This window comes from Bidens hawaiensis, unplaced genomic scaffold (assembly GCF_021521415.1).
Source record: "Bidens hawaiensis isolate Kalapana, Puna unplaced genomic scaffold, B.hawaiensis_p1.1 tig00001575_1, whole genome shotgun sequence".
Taxonomy (NCBI): domain Eukaryota; kingdom Viridiplantae; phylum Streptophyta; class Magnoliopsida; order Asterales; family Asteraceae; genus Bidens; species Bidens hawaiensis.
This window is the reverse complement of record NW_027491088.1, coordinates 1,520,899-1,538,356: the sequence shown is the minus strand read 5'-3', so window position 1 is coordinate 1,538,356 and position 17,458 is coordinate 1,520,899. Positions and strand designations below refer to the sequence as shown.

Below are 17,458 nucleotides of genomic sequence, written 5' to 3'. Positions count from 1 at the left end.
TATTATTTCTAGAAGAACGTATTTTAATAAAGGCATCGGGTATCAAAACCCTATTGGTGTTAGGATTAAACGCACACACGAAACCGAACACGACACGAAAGCAATAAACGAACAAGAGGATTTAACGTGGTTCGGTCTAAACTGACCTACGTCCACGGGTGGCAACTAGGTATATCTTTATTGAGTGACAAATATTACAAGTACATAATGTTGTTTATATAGAGACTGAACTAGGGTTAGTAAATTATTATGCAAGAAATCTAAACCGGGCCGGGCTTGGGCCCGACCGCCCACACCCGTCTCCTCTTTTGACTTCATATAATAAACCGGGCCAACAAGGCCTACGAACCCAACAATCTCCCACTCGGAGGCCTTGAGTACTCTCGTCTGCACTCCTGATTGTACTTCTGTAATCTGAACATTAAACTTCTTTTAGTTGCCACCGCCTTCTCATCAATTAACCTGAAGGCCCGTTGAAGCTCCCCGGAGCTCCAACACGTCAGTCATGGCTGAAACTGCCCCTGACCCGTTCTCTGTCCCTACCGGCTCCCACTTTAACGAACTACCGGATCCTGAGATAACCTGAGAACAAACACTCTCCATATTCAGCAAGTAATTCATTGGAGAGACTTTTACAGCTGGAATACTGGTTTTCTTAATCCACTGTCGACCTGGGACTGTAACTGAAACACAACCTGTGCTCCCACTGTCACGATGTCCCCCAACTGATTTAACCTTCCTAGCTCGTTCATCCTGAATCTTCACTTTGGCTCTGGGTTTGTTACTTGCAAAACGAACCTTCTTCTGCCCACGAGATTCTGTGAACCGGATTTTGTCTTTCACCAAAACTGGATCCACTCCTTTCGATGACGTGCCGACCATATACAATGAACCCATTTTCGTGCCACGAGCAACCACAAGATTCCCTTTGACTACTTTCCACTGCCCATTCCCGAACTTAACATCCTGCCCTTGGTCATCCAACTGCCCAACTGATATCAAACGTTTCTTCAAACTTGGAATAACCCTCACGTCTTTCAAAGTCCAAGAAGTACCGGCTGAAGTTATCAAATCAACGTCTCCCATACCCGTAACCTCTAAAATATCATCATTCGCTAGTCGAACCTTTCCAAAATCCCCAAATTTAAGATTCTTCATCGTTTCACTACATTGAGTGGCATGAAACGATGCACCAGAATCCATCACCCAAGCATCAACGCTACTCTCAACACTACAAACCAAAGCCTCATCACTACTGACCCCGTCATCTGTGTCGTCTTCTGTAACGTTCACCTCTTTCTTACCATTCGGACACTGATTCCTGAAGTGTCCTTTCTCTTTACAACCCCAACATTCAATATCCTTACGAGTCTTAGACTGACTCCTCTTCCTGCTCCCACTGCCTCGCTGTTTTCCCCTACCTCTACCTTCTGTGACTAGCATATTGCCTGATGATTCACCTGAACTTCTGCGTCTTGAATCTTCTCCCAGAATCAGATCTCGAATCCCATCGAAAGTAATATTTGTAGACGAACTACAAACTGCAGTCACTGTTTGCGACCAACTGTCGGGCAAAGAGGATAATAACAAGAGGCCTTGAACTTCATCATCAAACTTAATGTCAACTGACACTAAGCGGGACAAGATCGAATTAAGATTATTGATATGAGTTGTAACTGACCCACCCTCTTTCATTCTTGTTGTTACTAGCTCTCGGATAAGATAGACCTTATTCGCTGCCGAAGGCTTCTCATACATGTTGGATAGTGCGTCCATCATACCACGGGCTGTGGTTTCTTTCATGACGTTAAACGCCACATCTTCCGACAACGACAAAGTAATACAAGCCCTAGCTTTCTTGTCTAACTTCTTCCAATCTGCTTCTGACAACTTTTCTGGTTTTTCATCCTCAAGCACTACATCCAAGTCTTTCTGACAAAGTAGTGCCTCAATCTGCATCTTCCACCAACCGAACTTCTGTCCGTCAAACTTCTGTATCGAAACCTTTCCGTCTTCTGCCATAACAATGACTAAAACAAAAAACTGGATAAAAACAGAGACAGACACAACAATGGCACGGGCCTGAACTTAACAACTGTTCTACTGAACTCTGTTAAAAATCAACCTATTTATACGCAACGGAAATACGAACTGTAAATCAGAAACCGAAACTTTAAACTGAAACGATAAACCTGACAAACGCGGTTGGCACTGGTTCTCCGTTTCTTTAAACGACTTCAACTGTTCTTCAACAAAAAATAGGATCTTGATTGGCTCGTTCTGCGCCTTTTACAAGATATGATCTCCAAACAAAAAATATATAAAACCAATATATTATTTTTGTTTCTTAGCAAACCATCCCAAATATAAAATAATAATAACAATAGTAATCATCTGTCACGTAAACTCCAAGAAGCAATATGGCTTCTTCTTTTCCCTTTAATGGTGCAAACTCCAAGAAAATAATAATACCTATACTTTCTTGTCAATCGCAAACAGCAGGATAAAAAAAAACAAGAAGCGGCAATCGAAGGACGACGCGACAAATCAGATTACACGAGATGGTGGTCAAAGGGTGGTGATGCGGTGCTCGACTGAACCCTAGTCGTGATCGTCAGGCTGGGTTTAGCAGCGGCGAAACACCGGCGGCGGCGTATACCCTAACGACAATCGGAAAACCGTAGCAGCGGCAGAACCCTAGCGCAGTAGGGTGGCGGCGGCTGGATGGTTTGGCGGCGACTCGGCTGATTCAACGTGTTCTTCGCGTGATCCGAACCTAAGCTCTAGATACCACTTGTTAGGATTAAACGCACACACGAAACCGAACACGACACGAAAGCAATAAACGAACACGAGGATTTAACGTGGTTCGGTCTAAACTGACCTACGTCCACGGGTGGCAACTAGGTATATCTTTATTGAGTGACAAATATTACAAGTACATAATGTTGTTTATATAGAGACTGAACTATGGTTAGTAAATTATTATGCAAGAAATCTAAACCGGGCCGGGCTTGGGCCGACCGCCCACACCCGTCTCCTCTTTTGACTTCATATAATAAACCGAGCCAACAAGGCCTACAAACCCAACAATTGGCCCCCATCATACCTAGTGATTTTTTTTTCTAACACGTTAGACAAATATCATAGCATCTTTACACAAGAGATACTAGGCTATAAGGAAATCTTCACCTTTACTATTACTAATGCGTTTTTCATATAATAGTTATAGATGAAAAGAAAACTTTATAATTAAACATGTTTGAGTGAGAGTAATTTATTGATGGTTAAACTCTTAAAAAGTATTCACTTTAAAAAGAAGAAAATAATTGTGAGCTTCTCGTGAACAGAACGTATAATAGTGGTAATATTGGTTCGTATAAGAGGTTGGAATTATGTAGGAGCAATCAATAGATAGGTTACAAAAGTTGATGGTAAGGAGTCCATGACAAAGTGGCGTAAAAACAGGCTTGAAGCAATGGGCATTTGACATGTCGAATTCATTATCACATAAATTCTTTGAAGCTAGATGAACAACAGTAATGAGAGAAGATCATTGGCAACTGGTTAAACTAGTGCTGAAGATTGTTATTCCCAAAAATATTATGCGTGATAACATGAAACCATGAGCGCCACGTGCTCAACTTGAGGCCCCAAAAGGATGGATAATTGATAAACGAAAAGGGTAGTGGACCAATCCAAGGGAAAGATGATATTCAAATCAGTGGTCAAAAGTAGCTCAACAGTCGAAGGAAGTAAGAATAAACAGATACAATGAAAAAAAAGGTTGTTGCACGTATCATCCATGTGTGGAGTGAATGTAAATGCACGTTTTCTATCGTGTACACTACGTAGAAAGAAATTTAAAAAAGTTATGTTTTAGCGACTATATATAAAATATGGATCGAACAATCACCCTATGTAAATACAACAATCAAGGGCTAAAATATATTTATAATGAAGAAGAAGGGTATAAACAATAATATAAATGATAAGGGGAAAGGATAAAATCATAAAACTGATATGATTTTTAAGTTATCTTCCACACAAACACAACAGGAATATAATAAAATGGCAGCAGCTACTTCCCTCTCTGCTTCCTTTCAAATCAGGTATTACAAATAAACCCTAATAATTCTACCTTCAATTGTTGCTTCTAATTAACAAATTTCATCTTTAATTCGCAAATTAAATAGCGTAATCCAAGAGTTGTAAGCCGATTATGTTATTATTTAATCCAGTTTGATAGTGATGAAGAGGTTTAGCCATTTTTTTTATATCCAGGACGAGTGTTTATTGAAGATAATATATATTAGGTAGGATTCAATGCTTCGGCCCTAACTAACATGAAAATAAAATTATGCAATAACTTGATGTTAGAGGTTCAATTTACATTTGAGATATGAAATTGATAGATTGAGTGAATGTTTTATAATGTTAATCAGTGATCAAAGATATCTCTTGGCTCTTTCCCTAATATTATTAGGATTTATGCAATGTTGTAGAACTCGTTTGCTGCTAGTTGGGCGGTCAGCCGGTCAGGTAGAGACTAGAGATTAATAGGGATTAATTGGATTGGAATTTATATGTGATTTTTCAAATATACACATATATATACCAGATTTTATATATAAATTTTTCGAATTCTTCGATTTGGACCGATTTTGACCAAATAGTGATTAATTGGCGACTAGTCGATGGGGGTACCAACTAACGATTAATCAGCGCCTCGATTTTTACAACCATGGATCTTTGTAGGCCAAAGAGTTAATGTTGGGCTAAAGTTTGATTGAATTATCATTGCTGGATTATCTGCTTTATTTTGAGATGGGGCGGTTGTAAATTCCTTTTATAAAAGCCGATATATTGCTGCTACAATGAGAACTGCTTTGGTTAAAATTTTGCAACAGTAAAATTAAAACATAATTGAAAGACGCTAAACATCTTATTCATACTCTCTGATAAAATGTGATTTCTAGAAACAAACTCAAATCCCATGAATGCTTACTTTGATGTTCATCTTTTACCAGATTTAGTGCCAGCAGCTTAATATCACCGCATGATTTGTGCCACCTAAGCCCACCCTCCAGCGGGTGGAAATCTTCACATATGACTGAAAGTTATAAGCTGGGAAGGACTATACAGAGATCATTCAGGGGTTCTTCCGTGGTTTCCCCTATGGCTCTAGCAGCAGTATGAACTCTTCACCTGTGATGATGGTTTCAGTATTTCTATTTCATAAATAATTTTGAAATTTCTGCAAGTAAGTATTTGGTTTATTTGGCTGTACCTGCAGAATGCAAGTCAAGATACTGATGACATGTATGATGACTTGTTTAAGAAATACGGGAAAGTTGTTTACAAAAGCAGTGATAAAAATTCTCCTACCGCAGAGGTGGATGACGATGCTGAATGCTTGTCTTGTAAGCCCTTCATGTTATATACTTGTATAAAACTTTTCTATAGATTTGGTTATTAATTATTTGTATAAACATTATTCTTGCTGTTGTATAGTTGCTGTGGCATTAGCAAAGATAGCAAGTGATGTGAAGGGTGGTGACATAAAACTCCTGTTTGTGAAACCTCTGGTTTATTGGACCAAATTCTTCCTTATTACCACTGCATTTTCTAGACCACAAATTGATGCCATCAGGTAGCCGTGACGATTGTTAGTTATTACTAGATATCTAAAATGCACCATCAAGTAATATGCATATTAATTTTATGTTGGACTGCAGGACCCGGATAAATGATCTAGCTGAAAAGCAGTATGGTAAATTTGCTACCGGAGATACTAAAGCCAATTCATGGACCTTATTAGACTTTGGTATGTTTTCAACATTTATGTTACGTGCTACTTCCTTTTGGTTTTAGAATTAACATGTGGTGTTTTATATTATTATTTTCAGGTGATGTAGTGGTGCATATTTTTCTACCAGAGCAGAGAGAAATTTATAATCTGGAAGAGTTTTATGCCAACGCTACTCTTATCGAGTTGCCTTTCGAAAACCAACAAAGATTTGGACGTTGAACACATGGCAATTAAAACCTGACACGCACAGGAATGTGGTTCCGCCCTTTATGAGGGACCAAAGTGGCTCATGCATGATCAAGTTGGAAACTGGTGTTGGAGATTATGACCAAGGTGCAGATTAGATAATTTGTTGTTTAAATATTCAGAAATGTTGTTAAAAAGGTAGTGTTTAGGTTGTTTGGATGTGTGATTTTAAGGAATGATTATGGCATTGAGTAGAATTAGAGATAATTATGCAAGTTTACTTATATACTTAAAAATCATGTTTTGTTTCTCTAATATCATCATTCCTAGCCCGTACCTCATCCCCATCTTTATAATTACATTACAAAATATAACATTTTTCTTTCCTGTTTAATTAAATAATATTATCTTATACTTTTATCATTACACTTTTCTATTTTCTCTACTCATAACTAATTCAACAAATATTAAAATATAAATAGGGTTAAACAAAGTTTCCTCAAATTTATAAAAAATCATTACATTTTCTCTCTTCACCCTATAATTTACAAATTCTCACGTAAATATAGATGGTGGGTTAGGAATGCTCTAAGACTTGCTTTTCCAAATGATAACTTTAAACATAAAAGTCATTATACTATGTGATTCACAATGAATCAAACTGTGTATAAAAAGGAACTAAGGTGACTAAGATATTGATGCTTGAAATTGTGTAATCAATAAACTTTAGAAAAAGGATGCAAATTTGCCAATGTGCGCATATAGATGGGAGAACAATCAGCTAAGGACATCAACAACCCCCCAATACCACCCATTCAGAATCATATAATCATGAAAACATCCAAACGATTTACAATGAATCATATAATCATAGAAACATCCAAACTTTGTAAACGATTTACAAAGTTTCCTCAGAATTACTTTTAACTTATAACATGTAAGTTTAAAAGAGACCGGCCGACAAAACATCATAAGAAGTTGAATCAAGTTCTCTTTAACTTTTAAACACCACAAATCACATATTAATATTTGAAACAAACAGAAAACAATATGAAATATTTTAAATTGTTGTAAGAAAGTATAAAATATTATTACAATAAACATAGTTCTACATTTACGTATAATCAATTTGGTGCTCGGGGGTACCGAACCCTCTAGGATACCTTACCAGTGTATCCAGGGTGCTACCTGAACCACAACACATATCAAAAAGTGAAATCTTTGACTTCCACTTTCGTGTTTATATACTTGATTTAATTAACCGAACACCATTGCCAAATTAACCGGGGCACTTTTGGCTGTTTACCCGATGAAACCTAGAGACTACCCGAGTGGTGACCTCGAATACCCTTAGTAAGGCTATCCGTAGTTGGCGACTAAAAGAGGCGATAAGGGGGTGGGCGACTAGTTTTTGTCGCCTGCCATGCTTGTTTTTTTTTATTACTATAATAGTTTGTGTGTGTGTGTAATACCACACACAATACCATTACACACTTAAAACAAAAACTCATGATTTAGTTATTGAACACCACATGATGCAAGTCGTCCCATTTTATAGCCCCACGAGTACACGTACCTATATTGTATGGAAAGAAATCCAAGTGGAGCTGGAGGGTATTATTGTAATTAGAGTGTGTGAACGTGGGTAGAAAAGTCCTAGTTCTTATCCTGATGAAAGGATAAAGCAGCATTGGGAGTTTTATACATAAATCATCATCATGTTCTTGTTCTTGTTCCTATTTCTGGTGACAATACAATGGCTACTTCTCTGCATACCAGGTACTCTTATTATTAAACCCTATTTCTCTTATATTCAACTCATTCACCTTCTATATCTTATGCGTCAACAAACTTAATTTCCCCAATTATAAACATTCTATGCTCAAATTGACCAATTTCTGCTACTTTCAGCTGAATTAGGGTTTATACTTCATCATATACTTGCCTGTACTGTTTCAATTTTATGTGTTCGCGATTAAATTCTCGTATACGTAGGTGCCATTTCACGTTCAACATTTTATGCGAATTAATACTACAACATTTGTATTCAGTTGAATTCATCCATGCTGTTCTTAGTTAAATTAGGGATTCATACAGTGTGAGTTCAGTCATGTATTTGCCTCGCGCCTTTATTAATTTTGTTTTATCTATTAAGCATTTTGTTCTGGTACATGTAGAAGATGAACATTTTACACTAGGTCTGTAAATGAACCGAACGAATACAAAAGGAGACATGTTCGTGTTCGCTCCTTGAACTGAACATGAACACGAACATATAATTGAGCAAATTTTTGTGGTCATGTTCGTAAATAAACTAACATAAATGAAGAAACAAAACACGTGTTTGTGTTCGATCGTTTAATTAAATGAACAAAAAAAACTTTATTCATGTTCATTTGTTTATTAAATAAACGAACTTCTTTCCGGACAACTAATGAACGTTCGGTTCATTTACAGGCCTAATTTACACTGATAAACTTATGAGTTATGATGTATAGAATATAGACCTATTATCCATTCGACTGAGAATCATGAAAGTTTTAATGATTTATTTGCATGTTATATCATATATGTATGTATCAAACAATTCAAACCTTTTTCGGATATCGAGTTCTAACACTTGGGAATTACAATAATCCCCTTTGTACAGCCAATTAGGGTCTGCTTTTCTGGGTGAAAGAACTGGGATCTGTGTTTCCACTGTTCCTGTCACACGTCTCGGTTTTAGAAGGAAAACTGTTGAATGTAAAGAGTCAAGAATTGGGAAGCAACCTATTGAAGTCCCATCAAATGTGGTAATCACATTAGAAGGTCAAGATATGAAGGTGAAGGGTCCTTTAGGAGAACTTGCATTAACTTATCCACGAGAGATTGAAATCGATAGGCAAGAGGCAGTTCTTAAAGTCAAAAAAGCAGTTGAAACAAGAAGGGCTAACCAAATGCATGGGCTATTTAGGTATCAGATCTTGAACCTTTATATTCTTGTTCAGTTATTCATATTTAGGTACGAACGAACATGAACAAATCATTTTGTTCGTTTAGTCAAACGAATGAACATGAACACATCACGTTTGTTCATAAGTTCATTTATGTTTGTGTACGCTAATTTGTTTATGTTCGTTTATCTTCGTTCATTAAACCTTTTGGTTTGTTTAAGTTAACTTATCTACATAGTCATCAAAATTTTTGAGCCCATTACTTTTAATTGGTGTTCGCTTAGTTATGTTTGTTTATCTATATTCACTTATGTTTGGTCATTTACTTTCGTGAACCATTCGTTTTATACTATTAATTGACGAACATAAACATAATGATTTTCTTAACGAACGGACACAAACAAGAAAAGTGTGGTCGTTTAATGGTCCACGTTCGATAGTTTGTTCGGTTAAAGTTCAATGAACATGCTCTGTTCATGTTTGTTCATTTAGTTGACAAGCCTATTTCGATCAGACTGATTAATCTCTCTTTTAGTAAAAAAATGTCAAATATATCAGTTTTACCCGATTTAAGTGTAAAAGATCTTATACGCATTCTTTAATATTTGGTTGTAAGATGATAAGCATCACCTAAGACTAAAAATATTTGTTTTTTTTTTCAGGACTCTAACCAGCAATATGGTGGTTGGTGTATCGAAGGGGTTCGAGAAGAAACTTCAGTTGATCGGTGTCGGTTATCGTGCAACAGTTGAAGGGAAAGAGTTAATATTAAATCTTGGGTTCTCCCATCCTGTCAAAATGACAATCCCGGATGACCTAAAAGTCAAAGTTGAAGACAACACGAGAATCACTGTGAGCGGTTATGATAAGTCAAACATTGGTCAATTTGCGGCTACAATAAGGAAATGGAGATCTCCCGAGCCGTACAAGGGTAAAGGAGTCAAATATGCTGATGAAATCGTTAGAAGAAAGGAGGGCAAAGCAGGGAAGAAGAAGTAGAGGTTATGTATTCATTCACTTGAGTTTAAATCTCAATGTAATTTCTCTTTTGTTTCTTGTTTATTAAAAATGTATTTCTCAATCTTACTTGAAAACCTTGTGGCTTGTCTTTTGGTAAGATATTTAAGGGCTAGATTGAATCATTGAATCCATTTTTTTTGTGTATCTTGAAGCATCAAGACTTGTTGTGTTCATGATATTCGGGCGGTTGAGAAAGTATTTCAATTTCATTTGACAAACGTGTTATTTCTCTATATTTTACTCGAACAGACCAATGCACTGCTAACCAATGAAATCAAATAAAATAATAGCGGTTATGTAGTTGACCAGGTATATAGTTGAGCCCATGGCTCTTTCTAGTTGATTAAAGAAACATGATAAGGTTTTGACATTTGAACATATCAATGAATAAAAAAAACAGTAGGGTTCCATCTTAATCAAGAAAAAGATGCAAAATTTATAGTTTATAAAGTAAAACAGCATATATTCATCAATCAAACTCTTTCTATGCACATGCAACCATAAGTTTTGCTCAAGAAAGCATCCAAACCAACCCAATTAAAAATACCTCACCCAAGAATGAAATAATATTATTGGTTTGCCAAAACAGAAGGTTTTCAGTTTCACTAAAATTGATCTCAACACCAAAAGTTACAAATCATTAAGCACCCCAAACAAACACCTCAAAGCATCTTATGGTGTATGAATCAATTTCAGTTGTAGATGACACAGAACATCAAATAATTTCAAAATCAACTCGAAATCTTTGAAAAACTAAGCCTTCTGAGTTGATTACCAATTGGTGTAACCGACCAATCTCCATCGTTCTTCCCACACTTCAAGTCCACCGTTTCAACAATCCGCCGTGTCACTTTCTTACGTTGCTCACGTTGAACAGGAGTTTTATCAATCCACAAATCTTCAGACTCTAACATAGGAATCTGTTGTGACACATGTTTCATGTTTTTCTTCTTTCTTAAAGCGGTTTCATTACCGTTAGATGCCACCATCTTTTGCAGCCTTTTGGTGGACCCTCCACAATCAATCGAAATCGGTTCTGTCTGAATCTTTCGTGGTTTGATCTCCGGTTTCTTCGATGAAGTTTTGATATTATTTGGCTCAAGTTCTTGGATCATCAAGGCACTCACTTTCCCAGTTGCCCCTATTTTAACTTTCCCAGTTGCCCCTATTTTAATTGTGCAACCACCTTCTTTGACTTTCTCAGAATCTCTTGCCATAATTAACTTTGAATCAATCAATCTATACAATTCAAATCAACAACAAAATGACCGACAAATTCATTAAGGTTTTATGTCAAATGTTACATGATTGAAAAATGAAAACCATATGGCATTTAAAATGGATCTAGTAATAAGATGATGTATGATGAGAAAACGTACCAGTAAAGTTATGTGGTCTACAACTTTGCCTTTTGATGGATGAAAACTGAAAACCAACTTTTGTGGAAACTTAAAAGAGATTTAAGGTAGGAGTTGGCCGTTGGGGAATCTATGTTCTGTTTCAATGTTTATTTGTGTCATGTATGTATATGTTGTTCTTGACCATGTAATGTATATGCATATGAAATATATATAAACAGGTATATAGCCGTGAGGACGTGACGAGAGACAGTTGTAATTTATTTATTGTGAATATAAAATTCCAAATTTGCTGTCAATTTTTACAGATGAGAAAACAAACCGAATATTAGCTTATTACTTTATTAGTCAATTTTATGTCACGTGGTAAAAACAATATTTTGTATCATGCGTAATCTATAAACATATGGTACCAAATTGTGAAACTTAAACTCATGTTTTATCTTCTTGTATTATTGTACTGGCTTTAAGACTCGATGTAAATATTTTTAACGATTAGGGGCGTTAAAAAACTATTGAGAGTGATCAAACTGAAGCAAGTTGGACGGTTCAGATTTACATTTTGACGGTTGACCAGTCTGAAATAGTTTAAACCGTTATAATTAAACTATTAAACCGTCAAACCAATTGGTCCGGCCGACCCATATAATAATAATTAGCGGTTCATCCTAGATTTTTTTTTTGTTGTCAAAAGCAGTCAAACTATTCGTAGACTCTTACTATCTATTCTTTTGTAAAATTGTAAAAGTATTTTATCAAATATATAATCAAATAAGTATGGAAAATTATTTGTGGCAATTAAGGAAATTACAACAATTTTTTTTATTTAAGTTGGTATGCATTTATCATAAACATATATTTTTGGGTGGACATAAAAATAACCTATCTACATAGCATTTAGTTTGGTAAGAAAAATACAAGCTTCTTAAACACAAGTAAAGATGACAGCAAGGCTGGATAGGAATGTTATATAAAAATACATGCAATAAAACCTGCATCATAATATATATAGGGTTACAAATTTTACAACAAAATTTAAAATTGAAATTATATGCACATGCAAGTGTTATACGATTTCTTACTATTTTAAATTGAAAATATATTCCTTTGTATGCATTTGAAAAGAGGAATATATGTTCTTTTTATGTAATGATCCACCTCATTTTGTGCAGTTAAATTAGGATAAATGGCATCCAGTAGGAACCAACTTTATATTTTAAAAATTTAAAGTATAGCAAGCAACAGCTAACAACCAAATTGTTATTTGGTATTTTGGTACAAATTATAGCAAATTTAAAGTTGACAAGACATGTCAATTTTAATTTATGACATTATAATATCAACTTTGTATAATATTCATAATTTATTGATTCATTTTTACTTTATTAATACTTACATACTAGAGACTTTGATCCACATAATCCAGAAACCTGCATTATGCCGTCGTTTAAGATATTAAACAGGTCATTTTGTGGTTGACAGGAAAAACCCGTTGAACCCAAAAACTTACACGAAACCAAAAATAGTCACATATGAACATGAACATGACATGCATATTCACGGGTTAACATAAATATTACCCGTTTAACCCGATTTTTTTTTCAATTAAATACTTGAAATTTGTATTTACATTTTTTCAGCAATTATGCTTAAACGATGCCAAATTATTCTAAAACTTTAAATTTTGGCATAAAAAATACCCAACTAGTTTAACTTATTGCATGAAACGCAATTTAAAAAGATAACATGTTAACATATGTATCAAACTGGTCAACATGTGAACCCGTCAAGTTTACACAATCACGATTTGTTTCGCTAAACGTGTTCACGGTTTAACTAAAAACCTGAAGCGTTTATAAGAAACCGAAATCCTCGAATTTCGTGTCCGTTTCATGTTGTATCGTAAACTTACAAGTCTTTCTTCTTTTGGGCTCACTACACTTAGTACTCTAAGCCCAAAACTAAAACAAGGCCTTAACGTGTCGGGCTTTTTATATTTGTTGGGCTATTTTGCACTCAAGTATATGTGAGCCGACACTTGACATTATAAAAGGATTCTTGGATCATTTTTTGGATGTGTTCTTGACTTCTTGATTGTGTACGTTTCTTTTTGGTTTAATTTAAATGTTTGGACAAAAAAATAAATTAATTAAGATTTTTAAAGATCATAAATGAAAGGAATAATAAATTTGGTTATTTACACATAATAATAGCAATTCAAGAAATTGTAAAATAACTTTGAAAAAAAGCACACGTCATCAATTTACATATCCAAAATGAATAACATGTGAAGCATATGTGTATCTAATGCTACAACTGTCAAAAAGTCTCAACTTGATTGCTATTGAGAACGATTTGCCCTACAGATTATAACCGATGCACAACTTACATAACGTAAAGTACAAGTGTATATATGCATGTCAAAGTATCACAAGTTGGTTAACGAACATGATATCGCATAGACCGAAAACGATAAGACAAATATGAAAGTAGCAAAATATAACAAACATAAACAACCACAAAACAAGTTTCTCAAACCGTAGTTTCCTATATCTCATAAGCAATAACGCAAACACATTATGCATAGTTCATTGTATGAAACGCGATCGAATTCAATTTCAAAAAACTGTTTTAACTAGCTCGAATCTATCCTTGATGCTACTTGCAAGTACTAATTTCTTAAAATTCATTAGCAATGTCATCATCCATTATTTATACTAGTTAGTACTCTTTATTCTACCATCATAATATCTGATCTAAATGCAACCATAATATTTGATTTAACACTACCATCATATCTGCTTCAACACTTTCTTTCATATGTGTTCCAAAGCGCCTCATGAACCTGCAAATAATGTATAGAAGATGAAAAAAAAAAATTAGAACTCATGACTAGAAACATAAATAGTATAACTACTATTAAACACATTGATTATCTAGCTAGAGTCGGTTTTGGATTAACCGTACCTAAATCATCATTCGCTTCCATTTTTGCTGCCTTCGCGATATAAGGAGCTTTCTCCTACACAGAAGAATAAACACGATCAAACAACAACGGTGATCAAGTAATCCGACTGTCTGACAAAATGCCTAAAAGATTAATCTGATAAACGAAGAGATCGATCTCACAGAGTCGGACATAGACTTCCATATGACTTCTGCCTCCTTAACAACCTGTAACGATTAACGAACACCAAAACTCGTCAACAGGAGATCCAAATTAACCTCTCAATCGAGCACGATCGATTCGTTCATCGCAAGTTATTAATTTAGCATCAAAATTACTGTTAAATAGTTTTAGAAAACGTACATCAGTGTTTGATTTGCTTTCAGTTAAATTCTCCTTCCTGAATTGCTCCCTATGATTCGAAACAACACGTACACAGATCGATCATCGATAAGTTCATATGCATATAAAAACTTGCAGATCGGAGGCATGAAGCAGTAACTTGTACTTACATGAAGACGAAGAAAGCACCGTAGTTCTTACTAGCGGCCATCGTTTCGTTCTCAGACGTGCTCTCATCGACGTTCTTCTTCGTCTTCATGCTTTAACAACACCGAGAAATCATCAAATTAACACCGCAACTAAACGATATATATCTGATCGTAGAGAAATTAAGTTACCTGGAGAGAATGTTTAGAAGCTTGCAGGAGATTGCTGGTAACAATTGAGAATTGATCATCTTCTTTAGCTGTCCTCTCATTTCACCTTCAATTTCTGTTTGAGAATGGAGATCTATCAGACTTTGAGTTTTGTTATTTTTTTGGCGGGAAAGAGTTAGTTATTTTTCTGTTGGTGAAAGCAACTATATATATATTGAAAAGATGGAGATGGCATTTGTTTGTTAGGTTGTTACTATTTGTCTAACTGAAAAAACGAACAGGTGATTTTTGTTGACTTTATTCATCACTTTAGTTGCTTTTAATTACCAAAAATTAGAACTTTATAAAAACTTAGAAACATTACCTTACTTTTCATTAGAAATTAACTTTATAAAAATGAAACTATAAACTTTGACGCTCTACAATTCCTGTTCAGCTTTCATTGGTGATATTATAGTTCAAAAACCTTTTAAAGGTCCATTTAAAAACCAATTTGGCCTATCACAAAAAAAAAATACATATACCAAACATTAGCATTCGATTCACACAACACTTAAATCGTTCTATAACACATTCACGGAACCACTTATTCCGTTTACAACCCTTTGTCACTTCTCAAATCTCATGATATATTCTGAAACTCATTTCATTAGCATTTACACACTTTTATGTTTGCTTATTTGCTGTATCCTTTTAGGCACACATTTCATGGTCACTTTCTCTTTTCCATCTCGGCACGCTCCATGGTTAAATCGACACAAGGGCATTGCCCCGTTTTGTGTGAGTTATTGGATCCTTATGGGCAGTGTGTCAATGTGTCATACCTTACACGCAGTATCCGGGTCCATACTTGTACTCATCAATCCCGTCAACATCACACTCTACTAATCAATATAAAAAGTTGCTTAATTAACTTTTCAAAATCTTTATAAGTTATCAAAACATTGTTTATAAACCTTCCTCTAAACCTGTGAGTGTGTGACTGCCACTTTATAAAATGTCACATTCTCATCCTTTTCATAATACAACATCACCATTCCTTTTCATGATAACATAATCACCATTAGACATGAGATAAGTCACACCATAACATATTAACATAACCATACAATCAAACCATGCACGACATTCACATGCCCAAAATCTATTAATCACAATCATACACACAAAACTTAGTTCCAAATAGTCATATAAGAACTTCAACTACTAACCACACAATCAACCCGTGTCATATCCAATATAATCACTTTACCCATTCTTGTTTATAATGTGCTTATCATTGTTATAAACCATACATTTTGTGATACAAAATGTATATAGCCCATATTAACCCTTATCATGCAACCAAATCTCATGCACACCTCAATCAACCTTTAAACGTGCACATAACACATATATTAACACTAAAGAATGATATTATTAATTCAGTTATTTTGAATTAATAATCAAGCTAAAATCATGCCATAACTTGTGACTCTATTATTGAAGAAGATTGATAATAGTCAATTATTGTATTTATTACTTTGTAACTCTTCCTTTAATTTAGCTTCCGTAATTGATATATATTGTAACTATCCTTTATCAATAACATCATCTTTTCAATTTCAAATCAATTCTATTCTCCAAATGGTATCAAAGCTTCGATCAAACAGCCGTTGTTACTCTTGCCAATAGGTCATCATCTTTCAATCCCTGCAAGTCACAAATACAGCCGCTACACACCTCCTGTTGTGCTATACTTCCGTTACAGTCAAATTGCTTCCACGCTACCCTCCCGTTTTCAGCCGCTAAGCCACCATAATCCATTATGGCAAACGGTAACGAAACTCTAAAGGTTAGCAATACCACCATCAATTCCTCACCAAATATCTCCTCCAAAAGACCCTTTCTTGGCAAATGCCAATGGTGTCATACAAAAGGACATACCCTTACCAATTGTCCCGTCTTCAAGAAATTAATGCCACATATAACCGTTCCCCACTTCATACACAACCCCACTACCAAAACCACACCCCAAGTCAATATGACAACTATGCAAATTCAACCCACAACAAAATGGTTACTGGATAATGGAGCTACACACCATGTGACAAATGACTTAAACATGCTGGTCAATCAAGCACCATATGATGGCACCGAGGAAATTGGTGATGGTTCGTCTCTCAAAATCACTCATATTGGTTCACTTCTCATACACACACAAAACACAACTCTCATATTCAAACACGTTCTTTGTGTTCCCAACATGTCTAGAAATATTATTTCTATATCCCGTCTTTGTTATGATAATCATATTCTAATTCAATTTTTTCAAGGCACCTTTCTTATCAAGAATCCAAGTTCTAATCTCCTACTCCTTAAAGGACAAGCTAGCCATGGGAATTATGAGCTTACCTCTACATTTCTTCACCCTCCCTATACATTCACAATTCAAAAGAGTTCTTCAAAGTTTTGGCATCATAGATTGAGTCACCCAAATACTACCATTCTAAAGATTTTATCCTCTTCCGTTGATTGCATTTCACACTCAAATAATACCT

General features: G+C 35.2%; 2 protein-coding genes across 2 annotated transcripts; both read left to right on the top strand.

Moving 5' to 3' along the window:
* Positions 1 to 4,010: 4,010 nt before the first annotated feature.
* LOC143587473 (protein Iojap, chloroplastic-like) lies at positions 4,011 to 6,307 on the top strand. The gene is made up of 6 exons (XM_077068758.1): positions 4,011 to 4,112; positions 5,031 to 5,193; positions 5,297 to 5,423; positions 5,515 to 5,653; positions 5,739 to 5,827; positions 5,910 to 6,307. The coding sequence occupies exons 1-6, from the start codon at positions 4,024 to 4,026 to the stop codon at positions 6,029 to 6,031; spliced, it is 729 nt and encodes a 242-aa protein (XP_076924873.1). The 5' UTR covers positions 4,011 to 4,023; the 3' UTR covers positions 6,032 to 6,307.
* Positions 6,308 to 7,725: 1,418 nt separating this feature from the next.
* Positions 7,726 to 10,076, top strand: LOC143587483 (large ribosomal subunit protein uL6c-like). Its single transcript, XM_077068765.1, has 3 exons — positions 7,726 to 7,777; positions 8,649 to 8,954; positions 9,597 to 10,076. Exons 1-3 carry the CDS (start codon positions 7,755 to 7,757, stop codon positions 9,931 to 9,933), a joined length of 666 nt encoding a protein of 221 aa, XP_076924880.1. The 5' UTR covers positions 7,726 to 7,754; the 3' UTR covers positions 9,934 to 10,076.
* The last annotated feature ends 7,382 nt before the right edge of the window (positions 10,077 to 17,458 follow it).